Here is a 16,986-nt window from a genome sequence, read left to right on the forward strand (position 1 = left end):
CATCGCTATAGAGATGGTCCAATCCCGCTGACAGACAGCTGGTTTCTTACAGAGTTAAGCAGAGGCTTTGCATAGGATCCAGCAATTGCACTCCTGGGTATTCGCCCAAAGGAGCTGAAAACTTACATCCACACAAAAACCTGCACATGGGTGTTTACATTTAGAACAGCATTCCTCATAATTGCCCCGAACTGGAAGAAACCAAGAAGTCCTTTAATAATAAACTCTGGCACATCCATAACAGTGAATATTAGAGAGTGATAAGAGAGAGAGAGAGAAAGAGAGAGAGAGAGAATGAATCAAGCCCTAGCTCAGTGATGGCGAACCTTTTGAGCTCGGCATGTCAGCATTTTGAAAAACCCTAACTTAACTCTGGTGCCGTGTCACATATAGAAATTTTTTGATATTTGCAACCATAGTAAAACAAAGACATATTTTTGATATTTATTTTATATATTTAAATGTCAATTAACAAAGAAAAATCAACCAAAAATGAGTTCGAGTGTCACCTCTGACACGCGTGTCATAGGTTCGCCATCACTGCCCTAGCTAGTGTGGCTCGGTTGGTTGGAGTGTCGTACCAGTACACTGAAAGGTGGTGGGTTCAATTGCTGGTCAAGGCACATCTAGGTTGTGGGTTCTATTCTCAGTCAGGGTACATGCCCAGGCTGTGGGTACAATCCCTGGTCCAGGAGCATATGGCAGGCAACTGATTGATGTTCCTCTCTCACATCGATGTTTCCCTCTCTCTCCCCTTCTCTCTCTCTCTTAAGTCAATCAATCAACCATATTTTAAAAAGAGATTGGCAAACCATAAAAAGACATGAAGGAAGCTTAAATGCATTTTGCTAGGTTTGAAAAAGCGACGTACTGTAGAATTCCAACCACATGATGTTTTACAAAAGGCAAAACCATGCAGACAGTAACTGATCAGTGGTTTTCAGGGTCAGGAGGAGAGAGGAATAGGTACGTGGCGCACAGGGCATTTTGTTCAATGACTTATAAAGCAAGATGTTCATGATATGAAAAACTGTGTGTGTCTGGGGAGGTATTATATGAAACTGTGTACTATCTACTCAATTACTCTGTAAATTTGTACTAAAATCTAAGGTCTATTATTTATTTTTTTAAATAATAAAATAAAGTCACAACCCAGCCACGGTGCAGCTTCAGTTGCCACACCTGATCATGCCCTGACAGCAGGCCAGAAAGGAAATAAGCAACCATGTGACCGAGACAAGAGACAAGGTGGAGTCCATGTGAAATGTCAGAGCGCGTCAGGTGGAGCAGACCTGCCGGTGGGGACCCCGGGGCCTGCGAGTCGAGGGCGCGCTGTGAGAGCAGCACCCCTCAGTCGCCTCCACCTGGGAAGCAGCGGCCACATCCTAGCTCCCGTCACTCTCTGGGGAGTGGTCTGCTCTCACTGGTCTTGATCCTCAGGAAGACCACCGGCCAGGCCACCTCAAGGCCAATCAAGCCATGTCTCCTCCCGCACTATCTGGCTACCTGTCTCTGTGCTTCCCCCTTGGTCTACTCACAGAGCCCAGTGTACAGAGTCCATCTGCGGGACCAGAACCGGTCAAGCTGGCCAACCAGTCCCACGGCTATTCCGTGTCTGGCCAGTCCGCCTGGGGCATGTGGACATCCTGTCCTCAGAAGACATACACAAGGCTCAGCACCCAAAAGCCACCTCCTGACAGGAAGCTTTCTGGGCTCTAAGCCTCCACTCTTCTGCGAGGTCCCAAGAAGAGCACCAGGGCCTGCCTGTCCCTTTGTACTGCATCAGGGGCACAAGGCCCAGTGCCAGGAAGGCCTTCTGTCATGAATGAAACAAAGGCCTGACACCAGCCTGTGAGCTCGAGGTGGACAACTTCTCAGATGCTGCTCTGCCTCCTCAGTGCTGGGACAGCACGGGGGCTGAGCACCCACTGCTTTGCAGTCCATGGTTGCTTAATCTCTTAACATCCTAGTTTGCAGTCATGGCCAATGCCCCCAAGCTCTGCCCGCCCTCGCAGAGGGCCAGCCTGGCTCAGGGAGGGCCCTGCTGCTTATCAAGTCTGCGTGAGAGTCCCTGAGGGCCTTCACACCAGCCCCAAAGGAGACCTCAACCACCTTAGCCATTCATGACTGGTTGAAACCTCTTCGTATTTCGAAGCCCCGGCCCCCAGTATCTCAGAATATATTTGAAGGTAGGGCCTTTAAAAAGGCAATTAAAGTTAAATGATGTCATTTAGGTGTGTCCATTCTAATCTGCCTGCTGTCCTTCTAAGATGCAATTAGGATACAGGGACAAAAACACTGAGTATGCGTGCACACAGAGAGAAAAAAAAATGCATGTGAGGACAGCAAAAAGGGGACACCTGAAAGCCAAGCAGAGGGGGTTCCGAAGAAACCGACCCTGGCAATAACCCTGACCTTGGACCTCCAGCCTCCAGTAGGCTGAGAAAGGAAACTTCTGCTGTTTAAGTCACTCCATCTGCAGTATGTGGTGATGGTAGTCCTAGCAAGAAGATGAACCTTCGAAAGAAAACAATCTCACAAAAATAAAGATGATGATTATTCGCATTCCGAATCTGTATCATCCATCTACACCAGAATATATGAAACACCAGGAATTCAGACAATTTACATTACATAAATTTTAAAAATCAAATTATCACCCTTCTAAAAGGAGTCACATAAAAAATGTTCTTATATAAAGAACAAATTTATCTAATAATCCCTTTAGCATATAAACTGGCTTTTTTTTTTTTTTGCTTTTTTATCCTGAATAATTAACTGAAGGAGAAAACCTTGGTAACCAAGGATGGAAAGTGGAGACTGCACAACAGAGACTAGTAGGAAGGGAGGAGGCGCAAAAGGGCTGGCCAGGCTCCCACAGACAGCAACTGACATTCTGAAGAACTATGTCAGCTGTGGGGGTTGCCATTGAGAACTCTGGGTCTAAGCCCCAAGCCGGGCCCCCAAGCAGAGAGCACCAGAACTGAGAAAGGTGCCACATAACATCTGGCTATCAAAAGCTGCAGGGTTATTATCTGTCAGGGATAGATGGCTGGATATGCAGTCACCCTCTCAAAGGGCCAACACACAAAATTTCGTGTGCAGACACACCTTGGGCTGTGACTGGAGATATGTGAACAGAAGCCAGGGTTGGGGCTCTAGGTTTAGATCTAGTAAGGTAGGCACCCCAGTTTCCTGTGCTGAGTCATTCCCTCACACTGCGGAGGTCATCTTTCCAGGCAGACCTTTGCTATCCAGGAGGTTTTTGCATGGGAGGAAGACAGTTGACCCACCTTATTGGGAAACCTCTGGTTACACCTGTGGATGACTGCCTCAGGGAAGACTAAATCCAATCAGTCTGCAGGCAGAGGCAGATCTCTGGAGGCTTTGAGTCTTTACCAGATCTAATTAGTCAGAAACAGCTAACTGTCTTTCACTAGAGATTGGGAGGCATAGCAGATCTACCTATTACATAGTCACCAACCCAAACAGGCATCCAAAATGGGGAGACCAAAAAACAACCCCCAAATCAAAGAACAAGATAATTCTCCAGAAGAAGAGATGAATGAAATGGAGATAAGAAGTTTATCTGACATAGTGTTCTGAATAATGATGGTAAAGATGCTCAACAGCATGAGAAAACATACAGTAACTATGAAAAAAAGAACAGTCAGAAATAAAGAATGACACAGCACTAAGAACACATTGGAAAGAATACACAGAAGATTAGGGGAAGCTGAGAATCAAATCAGTAAATTAGAAGACAAGGTTGAAAAAAATCACTCAATCAAAGAACCAAAAAGAAAAAAAAAAACTATCAAAAAACAGAAGAACAGCTTAAGGGAGCTGTGAGACAACATGAAACGTAACAATATTCTCATAATAGGTGTGACAGAAGAGGAAGAAAGTGAGCAAGGGATAGCGAACATGTTTGAAGAAATAATGGCAGAAAACTCCCTAACCTGGTGAAGGAAAAAGTCACCCAAGTTCGGGAAGCACAGAAATTCCCAAGCAAGAAGAACCCAAACAGGCCCATGCCCAGACATATCATAATAAAAACGCCAAAAATTAAAGACAAAGAGAGAATCTTAAAGTCAGCAAGAGAAAAGCAATTTGTTTCCTACAAAGGAGCTCCCATAAGGCTGTCAACTGATTTCTCATCAGAAACTCTATAGGCCAGAAGAGAATAGCAAGAAGTACTCAAGGTAATGAAAAGCAAGGATTTGAAACCAATATTACTATATCCAGCAAGGCTATCATTCAAAATAGGTGGTGAAATAAAGAGCTTTGCAGACCAAAAAAAAAAGGCTAAAGGAGTTTATCACCACCAAGCCAGAATTGCAAGAAATGTTAAAGGGACTGCTGTAATGAGAATAGAGAGAAACCTTTAACTGGCTTTTTAAAAAGCAATGCTTGTATTGATTTTTAGAGATATAGATAGAAACACCAACGAGCAAGAAACATTGATTGACTGCCTCCTGCAAGGACCCAACGGGGGATGAAGGCCGCAACCTGAAACTCTGGCACGTTCCCTGACTGGGAATCAAACTGTCTACCTCTTGGTGCATGGGTCGATTCTCTTGGTGCATGGCTAGATGCTCAACCACTTCACCACACAGGCTGGGCTTAACTGGCTTTTAAAAGTCCAAATTATAAAATAGCCTTTGATATAATATATCCACTGCAAAAAAATAAGGAGTACTAGTAACCTACCAGGTAAACTAGTGGTTTTCCAGCAGTGTTACCTGTACACACTCCACGAAGGAGGTCTAAGAGAGGTCAACCAGGCATGTTCCATGGGGCATGAGGCCCAGGGTGCCTGACCAAACTAACCAGGGCAGCTCCCCCTTTACATGTTCTCACAGTGAGGTTCAATGTAAGTTCTGTTGGATTAAAAGTTCCTCTGTTGTGTTTTGTTTTGTTTTTTATTATGAAAACCAGTGGACTAAGCCATTATTCCAGTTATTTCAAACTTAAAACTCAGGATAGTAAAGGGATCTGATCTATAATTATCATATACAGAGGACCTGGAATAACATGGCTTCATTCAATGTCATTTCATCTCGTTATAACGTTGATGAGATGCCGTAGGAACATAACTGTTTCTATCAGTTAGCCTGTGGTCAAACAAGCTTTATTATATGGTTTCGATTAAAGTCTCAGAACCGACTGACCATGGGAAGTGAGGACTGACACTGTACGTGGAGTAAATTACGATTATCTCCCTCTCTCAACAGAATATCTGAGAGGAGATCAGCATATGCTCACAATTTTACCTAACAAGAGTCAACACTGTCACAAGTAACCTGAAGAGGAGTTTTTCCAGATACTAGTCATCATGTAAAAATGTAACCCCTGGTAACAGCAAAGTTTCCACCAGCAACCTGAATGTTTTGCAGCCCACAGTTGCTTAATCTTTGTAACATTCCTGTTGGCTGCAAAGAAAAGATGTTTCTTCTCTAGAGCAGGAAAGTGAGGTGGAGAAGATCAACAACAGGAGAGTTGATGTAGAAATCATGCTCAATGCTCTTCAGGCGATGCGACTAAGCAGCCCCGATTTGAGTCCCTAGTCCAGAGGTGGGGAACATCTGGCCCATGGGCTGTATAAGGCCCATAAAATCATTTGGTCTGGCCCTGCCAAGGCATTAGGGGTGAGTTAATTAAATGTTTGACCAAATATAGTAGGCTAATTTTTAAGCTGATAATTTTGTATGGCCCGCAAATGATGTTATAAATATCCAAGTGGCCCTTGGCAGAAAAAGGTCCTCCATCACTTACTTACTGATCTGGCATCATGGATGCTTAATAATCCTCTCAAAATTGTATCCTCTCCATAAAATGGGGGATAGCAACTGCCATGAAGTTTTTCAAAGATTAAAGAAAACGTGTATGAAGACCCGCGCAATACTTTGCACATAACCGATGCTTTAACACGTGTCTTCCCAGGCACACCCCCCTGCAATAAACCATAATAAGATGCACTTACAAGTGGACTACTGTTTAGGGACAGCAAGGAAGAGTGGATTTGTTCCTTAAAGTACTAGATTCCTTTTTTAAATGAAGTTTTGACATTTAAGACCTGTCCCTGGTTTTATGGGTGCTCCACAACCCAAATCACAGGCATATTCCAACATGATCTAAACAGGTAAGACTCCCCTTTCCAAGACTAATCAGGATGAAAAAACAGCATTTGTAATATTAAAAAACACCGTTGGTTATCAATTACAAATCAATTCTTAAAGCTTAAAAAACCCCTGTATTTATTTTAAATAATTTGTTTTGGCAATAAACTAATTTTTAACGAGTTATTTTATTCTAATTTCTTTTTTAAAAACTTAGTTTGTTTAGGCAATAAACTAATTTGTGTGACTCTAAATAAAAGAGTTAGGGAGATAAATCTGTACCTAGCATAGACTCACTACTTCATACATGTTTGTTACATGAAAGAAGGAAACACCTGCTAATATTTTTACAGTCAAAGAACTGAAATGTTTTAAACTTTAATTTCTTCTTAATTAGAGAGTTCCACTTAGAATGCTTCTAGAAAGCAAGTGACTTATCTAAGATTATAAGAAAGGTAACAGTATCTAGGCCAAGAAGTAACTGTCATTTTAAAGCCAAATATACTTTTTATCATCTCTGAGATCCTAAAGTTTATAACTCATTTCCATGAACATGGAGAACTGATCCCTTAATAGAAAAAAAAGATAACCCCAGCCTTCTATGTACCTTTATATTCAATCAAAGGTACCAATTATTCCTAGCAATCTAGAAATCAGAGCACAGATGAAGGGAGACCCCAATATACAAATAAATGATTTGTGGGGTGATATGGGTATAATTTTTCTGGTCTTAATAATTAATAAATTGCTATAGGTATCTTTATAATAGATAAAGGGATACATAAATTTAAATTTGTAAAATAAAGAACAAATTTATTTAAATTTAAAAATCAACATTTATTGAGTGAAAAATATGCACTGGGCCTGATCTAAGTATTTTACATGTTTTATCCTCACACATTTAATCTCTACAATAACCTTATAAGATACAGAAAGGTCCTACAATCCCCACTTTACAAATAAAGAAACTGAGGCGCAGAGAAGTTAAACAACTTGCTCAAGGTAACACAGGAGTAAAGCCCAAGAAATCTGGCAGCGGAGCCCATGCTCTTAACCACCATATGATTATTTTTTAATACAATACATTTTTTAAAAGCCGTAATTAGTTTTATTTAATATGTAGAGATCAATATTTATAATGGTTATTAATATTTTCAACTATTTAGCAGTATTTTATTTATGCAATATTTTAAGATTTTTATAAACAGATCACAAAAAGCAGAGGTAACATATTAAGAATGCAATCTTAAGGCATTTTTAGATGTGCTTCCAGTGACCGTTTTAAAAGATTAAAAGAAACCCTATGTAGACTATGGGAATTAGTGCTGGTGAGCCTACATGATGTCATTATCAGGTCTAACGTTATTTAGCCACATGTGGAAGAAGAAATGAGACCACTTTAGATTCTGTTGTTATTCTGCTATTAATACACTGTTTACATAACAGTTATAAATGCATTTTAAAGAAAAAAATTGACAAACTGACTTAATTCCAGAGAGAAAATATATGGAAACCATGATTTAAAACCAATATTAGAAGCAATGTAGAGTCACAGGCCTGATACTCGCAAAGTGATCATCAGGCCTGGGATTCTGCTCGCACTTCGGCTATATCACCATTTGGGAAAGGAGGAGGCAGTAAAAATAACCACATTAGTAACTGGAAAAGAAAACCCAGGTCTAGCATCAGCTACATTTTTCTACCCCTGCACGCAGAATTCTGACGGTAAAGTCTATTGCCAATACACGCTGTAAACCAAACAAAATATTACCGAAGAACCAAGAAAAACTGCTCTTTCGCCTTTTCCACACCCGACTCTCCACTGCCTACCTGAAACCCGTGCTTGCCTCTCCACCACGTGCTCAACACTTTCGGGGGCATGTCGATCACAGAAACGATGTCGCCCACCTAGGAGAATAAAACGTAAGGGAAATGAGTTCAGTCAAATTTTAAACCAACTGTTAGGTCTCGAATTTAACCTGAACTGGAACACAAGGGTAAAAGCACTATCTTCCTCTCTGGCTAATTTTTCTGAAAAACCATACTACCTCTTTCTGTAAAGAATTTAATAATAATTTTAACCATCTGTTAAGGAGAGGGCTACAAAAAGTAACGCAGCACGAAGACTGGGATCAGGCATCACCGGAGCAGTGACTGCAGGAAGCCAGCTTGATGGTGTAAGATTTTTGAAGGCTTAGGCATCACCCCATCAGCTGTTACAATCCTCTCTTACTGCTGTTACTGAAAGTGACCAAATTCACTTATAAAAGGCAGATATTCTCATAGTTAGAGCAACAGCAGCTTCTGTTAATACACAGTGAGTGAGCGCTTGCCACGTGCCAGGCACTGTGCTGAGCACTTGGCATTATCTTACTTAATCATCGAAGACAGGCCTAACATGTGTACAATTCTTGGGTTATTCTTAGTAAAATTTGGAAAACTACACTTCTTTCCATAGAAGGTATAATAGCTTATTTCCTCACTCTAAAAAAACAACAACAACAACAAAAACCAAACTAGAGAGTTTGCAGAAACTTTTACAAAATCATTAATATAAAATGGCAATCATCATTTTTAATACGTATTTAATGGAAGTTACATTCTTCGATCAAAGCAAGTGATGCTCTCTGTGACAGAGCAAAGTTAAGTACTGCACAGCAATGTTGCTAATGTGTCTCATGTTGCTTTAGGAATTTTTCTTTGTGTATCCACCATGAATATTTTAAGTCAGGGAAGAGTCACCTTTACAAAGCCACGTTTGCTAACAGACTTGGCATCTTTCAAGATCTACATTGCTCTGGGTTTAGAACCTAAAAATTAAGTTTGAAAACAGTTCAGATTCTATACAGTAAAAATTTATATTGAATTTCCTTAAACTGAATACTGTTAGCATTTTGGTTTTTCTCTCTCATCTGCCAATATTAAAGGAAGAAATTACTTCCCCTCCTTTTGGATCTGAAAGCAGGAAATGTTCATTTCTCTTCTCACCCACTCATTAGCTCAGTCTTTGAACAAACAATGAGAAGAAAGAAGTATCACTGGGTATCATTTTTGAGGTACTGAAAACATAAAGTAAGAAAAAAAGACTGAGACCTGGCTTGCAAGAAGCTAACAGAGACCAACAGGAGAACAGTTACGAGTGAATGGAATTGAGTGACACGTCGGTGATGAACCAGGCGAATGGTTCAGAATGGCATTCAATCCACACTTGGGGTGGAGATGTATTTGCATGGAGTAGGGGAAGGAGAGCAGGAATGACTGCCTAGAGAAATGGGAGACACTAAAGTTGAAATTTTCAAAGATGAATACAGTCATTTCAGTGAACATAAATGGCATGCCAAGCGAAACGATAATGGGGTACGAAAAACCTGGTGCTTCTCATTAAAAAATGATTAACACGGTTAAGGATGAGGCTGAGCTAACCCAGAGCAGCAACTTAAGGCGTTTACCTCCAAGGTCAGTTCATCAGGCGCCCGAGCAGTGTACCTCTTGATCACATGGGCTGCCCCGACAGCAGGCGTGTTGATGGATGATTCTTCATGGACTAGAAGGTGATTGCCCTTGTTATCAATCTACAACAAAAACAAGTGCTATGAGATGGTTAAAGACATGAGACTTGCAAAAGTTTCTCTGACATTCCATTTGATTTAGGGAGACTATAACCCAAAGAATCTTTTAAAGAAAACGTATTATCATTTACTGAATACTTAATGTATGATAGTCATTGTGCTATTCATATGACATTATGATTTAACTTAATCCTCATCACTCCAAAAGATTCTAATCACCATTCTCCTTATTTAAAGATGAAGATGCTAAAGCTAAAAGAGGTCATGTAACTTGCAACAGATTAAATCATTTGTCCAAGATCACACAGACAATAGTGAAAGAGCCAAGATCTCAATACAAGCTGACGTGGCTCTAAGTTCTGCAATCTTTGTACTTTCCATCCTGCCTTCCAGTTTCCAATGGGAAAAGAATAATGTAACTTAAGAAAAAATATCTAACATATTTACTGGATATTGTATCACCCAAGACTTTTTTTTCTATTTTGTTTATTTATTCTGCTTTTTAGATTCTACATGTAAGCGAATTCATGTATTTGTCTTTCTCTGCCTGAGTTATTTCACATACCATAATAATTCTAGGTTCATCCATGTTGTCACAAAGGGTAAGATTTTATTCTTTTTATGGCTCAGTAACATTCCACTGTGTACATACCATCTGTCTAGCGATGGATACTTAGGTTGCTTCCAGATCTTGGCTATTATAAATAATGCTGTAATGAACATAAGGGTGCATATATCTTTTCCAATTAGTGTTAGGAATTGCGAGGTCATATTTTTAATTTAATTGCAAAGTCCTATTTTTAATTTTCCAAGGAACCTCCATACTGTTTTCCATAGTGGCTGCAACAATGTAAAATTCTATCAACAGTGCACAAGGGGTTCCCTTTTCTCAACGTCCTTGCCAACACTTGTTGTTTCTTGATTTATTTATGATAGCCATTCTCACAGGCGTGAGGTGATATCTCATGGTTTTAATTTGCCACTTCCCTAATGATTAGGAATGTTGAGCATCTTTTCATATGTCTACTGGTCATTGTCTGTCTTTCGAGAAATGTCTATTCAGGTCCTCTGCCCATTTTTTAATTAGAGCGGTTTTTTTGTATGTGTTGTTTTCTTTTGGGGGGGTTAACTTGTAGAATTCCTGATATATTTTGGATATAATGTGTTGTGTGGTAAGCAAATATATTCTTGCCACTCAGTGGGTTGTCTTTTCACTTTGTTGATTACTTCCTTCCCTGTGCAAAATTTTTAGTTTGATATAGACCCATTTATTTTTTCTATCGTTTCCCTCACATACCCAAAAACATATTGCTAAGAGCAATGACAAAAATGTTTACTGCCTATGTTTTCTTCTATGAGTTTTATGGTTTTAGGTCTTACATTTAAGTATTTAATCCATTTGAGTTTATTCTTCCATATGGTGTAAGAAAGACGTCCTTCCTTTCTTTCTTTCTTTTTTTGCATGTACCTATCCAGTTTTCCCTGTACCATTTATTGAAGAGACTGTCTTTACCCCATTATATATTTTGCCTCCTTTGTCATGGATTAGTTGACCACACAGACATGGGTTTATTTCCAGGACCTCTATTTCATTCCACTGATCTATGTGTCTCTCTTTATACCAATAATAATGCCGTTTTTATTATGATGGCCTTGTAGTATAATTTGATGTCAGGTAGCATATTACCTCCAACTTTGTTATTCTTTCTTAATGTTGCTTTCGTAGTATAATTTGATGTCAGGTAGCGTATTACCTCTAACTTTGTTATTCTCTCTCAATGTTGCTTTCGCTATCCCAGGTCTTTCTAGTTCCATATAAGTTTTAGGATTATTTTTTCTAGTTCTATGGACAGTGCCATTGGTATTTCGAGAGGGATTGCCTTGAATCTATAGATTGCTTTGGGTAGTGTGGACATTTTAACAATGGTAATTCTTCCTATCCATGAGCATAGTATGTGCTTCCAAATATTTGCATCTTCTTGAATTTCTTTCTTCGATGTCTTAGGCCCTGATACCCTGGGCTAGGGAGTCCAGTGTAAGGCTGGGACCACTTGCTCCTAAGGGGAGACCTGCACAGCTGAGATATCCCTCCCAGTTCTTAACTGCCACACCCAGGTGCGGACCTGCCTGTTCCACATCTCCACCCTTCCCACCAGTCTCAACATGGCTTCTTTTAGATATCCTTAGTTATGGAAATTCTTTCCAGCTAGTTTTCAAGTGGTTCTCAAGGACGGCTGTTCTAGAATTCAGCTGTCATTCTTGTGGCCATGTGAGAAGGTAAGCACAGAGTTTTCCAGAAGGCACTCGAGACTTCTTCTTAAATCAGATCCTTTAAAAGGTTAGTTGTCGCTTGTTCATAAATAACTGGAAAATATTCTCAATTGCTAAGTCAACTGAAAATAGATACACACCTTTCTAAATGTATACATTAATATATTAAGCATAAAAACAATATTAAAATTAGTTGCCTGGATTAGCAAAGAAAGATTTCAGATGAAAAATATTTAATGTGTCACATCTATATCCTTCTAGAAGATAGAACAGACACCATTTCTTTGATTCCTAAAATTTAAATAGCTATCAAAATTAAACTATTATTAAATTTCTTTAAGTAGATACTTTAAAAATAAACCTTAATAAGAGGTGAATTAGATAATACCTCCATCCAAGTAAGGGCAGGTCCACAGTTGATCTTGTTGCCAGCGATAGCTGAAAGGCGGGACAGGTAAGCCATAAGCATCTGAGTGACGGACTGAAAGGAAAGAGAAGATTCAGTGGTAACTCAGATACTACTCTCTGTCAGAGGAACTGTTGCAAATTGGTTGTTTTGAGGGAAAAGGCAACTCTACAGATTTCTTGGCATTTCCATAGTTACAGAGGATTCTTCCCAGAGAAACAGTTCCATGAATTGGAACTACAGGCACATACATAGTAATTCCCTGTATTGCACAGAACTTTGGCTTTTAACCCCTCCTCATCAGGGGACAGACTATTTTATAGCTTTTAATTTTATTGCTTTTTCTTTCTACTTTTGTGCTGAAAATGTAAACGATAATAGCAGAGACAGACTAGGCTCCTGCCCAGCTTCTCCCAGCTACTCTGAAACTCTTTCTCTGTAATATCCCAACTACGGCAGGACAGCCATGTTCATACATGGTCCCACACCGAGGGCCAGCCGACTGGTCCAGGAATGTGACACCACACGAACAGGCCTAGCAAGAGTGACTGTAGGAATCAGGAATTTAGGATACAAAATTTCAGCTCAGTCTGGCTGCTGTCTTAACTTAGACAAAAACCTGGGACCCACTGGTGGTGACCATGTTCTGAGATAGTAGGAGAGAGGAAAATGTAACGCACAGACAGAGATGGGAATGGGGATGAAGACGCCCAGGTTTTCTATGACACGAAGGAACCGGTGGCCCTAAGATGTTCCGGAGGCTCTGCTGTAGGGCCAGTTCCCACATGACTGATGATGTTGCTACCTTACCTCCATCCTTAACACGTGAAGCGCCCTGCCAGTCACCGGTGACTGACACTATACTCTCCGCCCCGAAGACACAACAGGCTGGGCGCCTAACGTGTTAACTGCCTTGGAATTAATTACGGAATTGAAATGGCTTCCCCTCAGGACTTGGATGAGGTTTGGTACTGTTTCCAAGCATCCACTGCAGCCGCTGAGGAATCCAATGCTGATTGATTTCTTGTTCTTTTGAGAAAATCTGTGTTTTGCTTTCTAGGAGCTTTTCTGGTTTTCTCTTTGTTTTGGCATTTTCCAGTTTCACTACATGTTTCTAGAAGTGTGTCTTTTCCCTCATTATATCAGCACTTAATGGGACCATTTACTCTGAAAACATGCCTTTTTAGCTTTAGGGGATTTTCTTATATTAATTTTTAGTTACTCCCTATAAGAGGGAAGTAGGGAGTTCTCCATCTATTCTCCATGTCTTCCGACTATTCTCTTACGTTTTATTCCTTTTGGGCTGTGTTCTCATAAAGTTCGATCTGTCAGCTCACTAATTCTCTCTTCATCTGTGTCAATGTTGTGTGTAGTTCAGCTATTCAGGTTTGTTATTACTAAAATTAATTTAAATGACTGTATGTTCATTTCTAAGTTCTCTATTTTATTTTTATAAAATTCTTCTCTCATTCCATGAATGTGATTGCTTCACTTTCTCTCTGAGTGTAATAATCATGCTCCTCAGAGCCCTCTGTTTGCCCCTCTCAGTTATTTTGTTTAAGTCATGCACCTCTTAACTGATGGGGACATGTTCTGAGAAACGCATCCTTAGGCGATTTCATCATAGAGTGCACTTACACAAACCTAGACGGTACAGCCTATGGCTCCTAGGTTACAAACCTGCACAGCATGCTATGTACAAAACAACATGAGATTAAATCAAGCCCAAGAGAAAATGATGCAATCAAGAGACACAATAAATATGAGATGAGTGAGGCTGCTGCCGGATGACACAGCATACTGTTTTACAGCAAACTTTTCTTTTAAGTAAAAAGAGTTCACTATAAAACAACAATAAAAAGCATATTATGATAAACACATAAACCAGCAACATGTTTATCATTAAGTATTATGTACTGTACATAATTGTACGTGCTAGACTTTTACTTTTATTTTTTTTGGATGTCTTTTTATTGATTTCAGAAAGAGGAAGGGAGAGGAAGAAAGACAAAAACATCAATGATGAGAGAGAATCATTGATCGGCTGCCTCCTGCACGCCCCCTACTGGGGATCGAGCCTACAACCCGGGCATGTGCCCTGACCAGGAATCGAACTGTGACCTGCCAGCTGGGCATGTAGGTGCTATTCTTTTATGTGACGGGCAGCACAGTAGGTTTGTTCACACCTGTATCGCCACAAACATTTGAGTAATGCATTGCACTCTGATGTTATGACAGCTATGTCGCTAGGCCATAGAAAATTTCAGCTCCATTATAATTTTATGGGACCTCTGTCACATATGCTGTCCATTGTTGACCAACTGTTATCAGGCAGCCCATAATGTAACGCTATTTTTACCTATAAGATTTCTAGTTTATCTGTCTTCTTGTCCATGTATTTTATGCTATATTTTTTGCCCTCATAAGTCTTACCCCATGTACTTTCAAACATTCCTCACAATTTTTTATTTCTGATGTCATAAAAAAATCTCTTCCCTTTAAAAATATTTCTTTCACTCTTTTATATTTTCACTAGGAATACTTGGCAGGTGTGCAGGTGGATGCAAAGACATAGCCGGCCATCAAAACTAGGCAAACAGGATTGTTTTAATATGCATTTATTTGATTATTGCTAAAGTCAATTTCTTTCCATATTTTTGCTTCCATATTTTATATTCTCTTTGGAGAATGGTCTACTCATTTATATAGTACAATCTGAGGTTTTTTGTTTGTTTGTTATAAGATTATACATTGAATCTACTTTACTAAACTTCTTACCCAGCATTACTAATTTTTCATTCGTGAAACAATTAAATAATCTCAGGAATCATCCTGAGTGTTCAATCTAAGCTTTTATTTAGTATACAAGCAAAAATGTCTGCTAATTTAGGTGGAGTAATTACCTCTGGACTGTCCTTCAGGGCATCGGAACGGGGAAGCTCTGAGAGCTGGGAGAACCTTCGGTCATAAATACAGAGATGAAGATGCTTGTCAAGTACTCGAAAATCTTCGTAACTTCTTTTAACAATCCAACTTTTGCCCTATGGGTAAGAAAAAAGGCTCCTATAATTAGTCTCTATTATGAACCAAACCTTATTCTAAAATGGTATTTCATTCAGAGGATTTTAAATTTAATAATGGAAAGCTTCTATTAACTTGATAATAAGTAGTTAAATTCCAAAACAATGTAGTGAGTTACATGACAAGATCAAGAATAAGGCCAAGCTGTTCCCTTTTACCAATGCTTTTCAACACTGTACTGTAATTACTAGCTAATGCAGTAAGGCAAGAAAATAAAAGATACAAATTGGGAAGGAAAAAATAAAACTGCCTTTGTACACATTATGGCATGATTTTCTAGGTAAAATATGCAAAACAAAATTGACAAAAAAACTCCCGAAATAAGTGATTATAGTAAAACAGTAAAATTCAAGGATAATATATAAAAGCCAATTGCTTTCATATATACCAGCAATGAGTAAGTGGAATTTTAAATTAAAAACATACCATTTATATAAGCATCCCACCCAAATGAAATACTTAGGTATAAATCTAACAAAAAGTGTCCAATATAAGATCTATATGAGGAAAACTTCAAAACTCTAGTGAAAGAAATCAAAGATAAATAAATGGAGAGATAGACCATTTTCATGGATAGAAAGACTCAATATTGTCAAGATATCAGTTCTTCACAACTTGATTTATACATTCACAATGCTATAACAATAAAAACCCCAGCAAGTTATTTTTGTGGATGTCAACAAACTGATTCTAAATTTTATCTGAAGAGGCAAAAGACCAGAATAGCTAACAGGATGTTGAAGCAAAGCTAGAGGACTGACACTATCCTACTTCAGGATTTTCTGTAAAGTGTGTTATTGACAAAGAAATAGACAAACACAATGGAACAAAATAGGCAGCCCAGAAACAGACCCACCTAAACATAGTCAACTGATCTTTGACAAAGGAGCAAGGTAATAAATACAATGGAGAAAAGACAGTCTTTTAAACAAATGGTGCTGCAACAATTGGACATCCAATAACAAATGAATATAGACATAGACTTGACACCTATCACAAAAATTAACTCAAAATGGATCACAGACCTTAGTGTAAAATGCAAAACAATAAAACTCCTGGAAGGTAACACAGAAGAAAATATAGATGATCTTGGGTTTGGTGGTGACTCTTCAGATATAATATCAAAGGAACAATCCATAAAAAAAAGAATTGATAAGCTAGACCTCACTGAAATTAGTATTTCCCACTCCGTCAAAGGCACTGTCAAAAAAAATAATAAAAAGACAAGCCACAGATTTGGAGAAAATATTCACAAATACATACCCGGTAAGTATCCAAAATATTGAAAGAACTCTTAAAAATCAAAGATAAGAAAACAAACAACTGATTCAAAAATGAGTCAAAGACCTTACCAGACATTTCACCAAAAAGATAAACAAGTGACAAATAAGCATATGAAGAGTTGCTCCGCACCACATGTCATCAGAGAAATGCAGATGAAAACAAGGACACACCACTGTACACGTATCGGAATGACAAAAATCCAGAGCACTGATAACGCCGAAGCCGGCCAGGATGTGAAGCAACAGGGACTTTC

General features: G+C 39.1%; 1 protein-coding gene across 1 annotated transcript in view; it reads right to left on the minus strand.

Annotated features, from left to right (window-relative positions):
• The window catches only part of ARHGAP32 (Rho GTPase activating protein 32), a 106,597-nt gene that overhangs the window by 45,317 nt on the left and 44,294 nt on the right, over positions 1 to 16,986 (minus strand). Inside the window, 4 exon segments of the mRNA XM_006098869.3 lie at positions 7,953 to 8,030; positions 9,572 to 9,694; positions 12,351 to 12,443; positions 15,272 to 15,409. Of these exon segments, the coding sequence (XP_006098931.1) occupies positions 7,953 to 8,030; positions 9,572 to 9,694; positions 12,351 to 12,443; positions 15,272 to 15,409 (432 nt within the window).

The sequence above is a fragment of the Myotis lucifugus genome, unplaced genomic scaffold (assembly GCF_000147115.1).
Source record: "Myotis lucifugus unplaced genomic scaffold, Myoluc2.0 scaffold_250, whole genome shotgun sequence".
NCBI classification, from domain to species: domain Eukaryota; kingdom Metazoa; phylum Chordata; class Mammalia; order Chiroptera; family Vespertilionidae; genus Myotis; species Myotis lucifugus.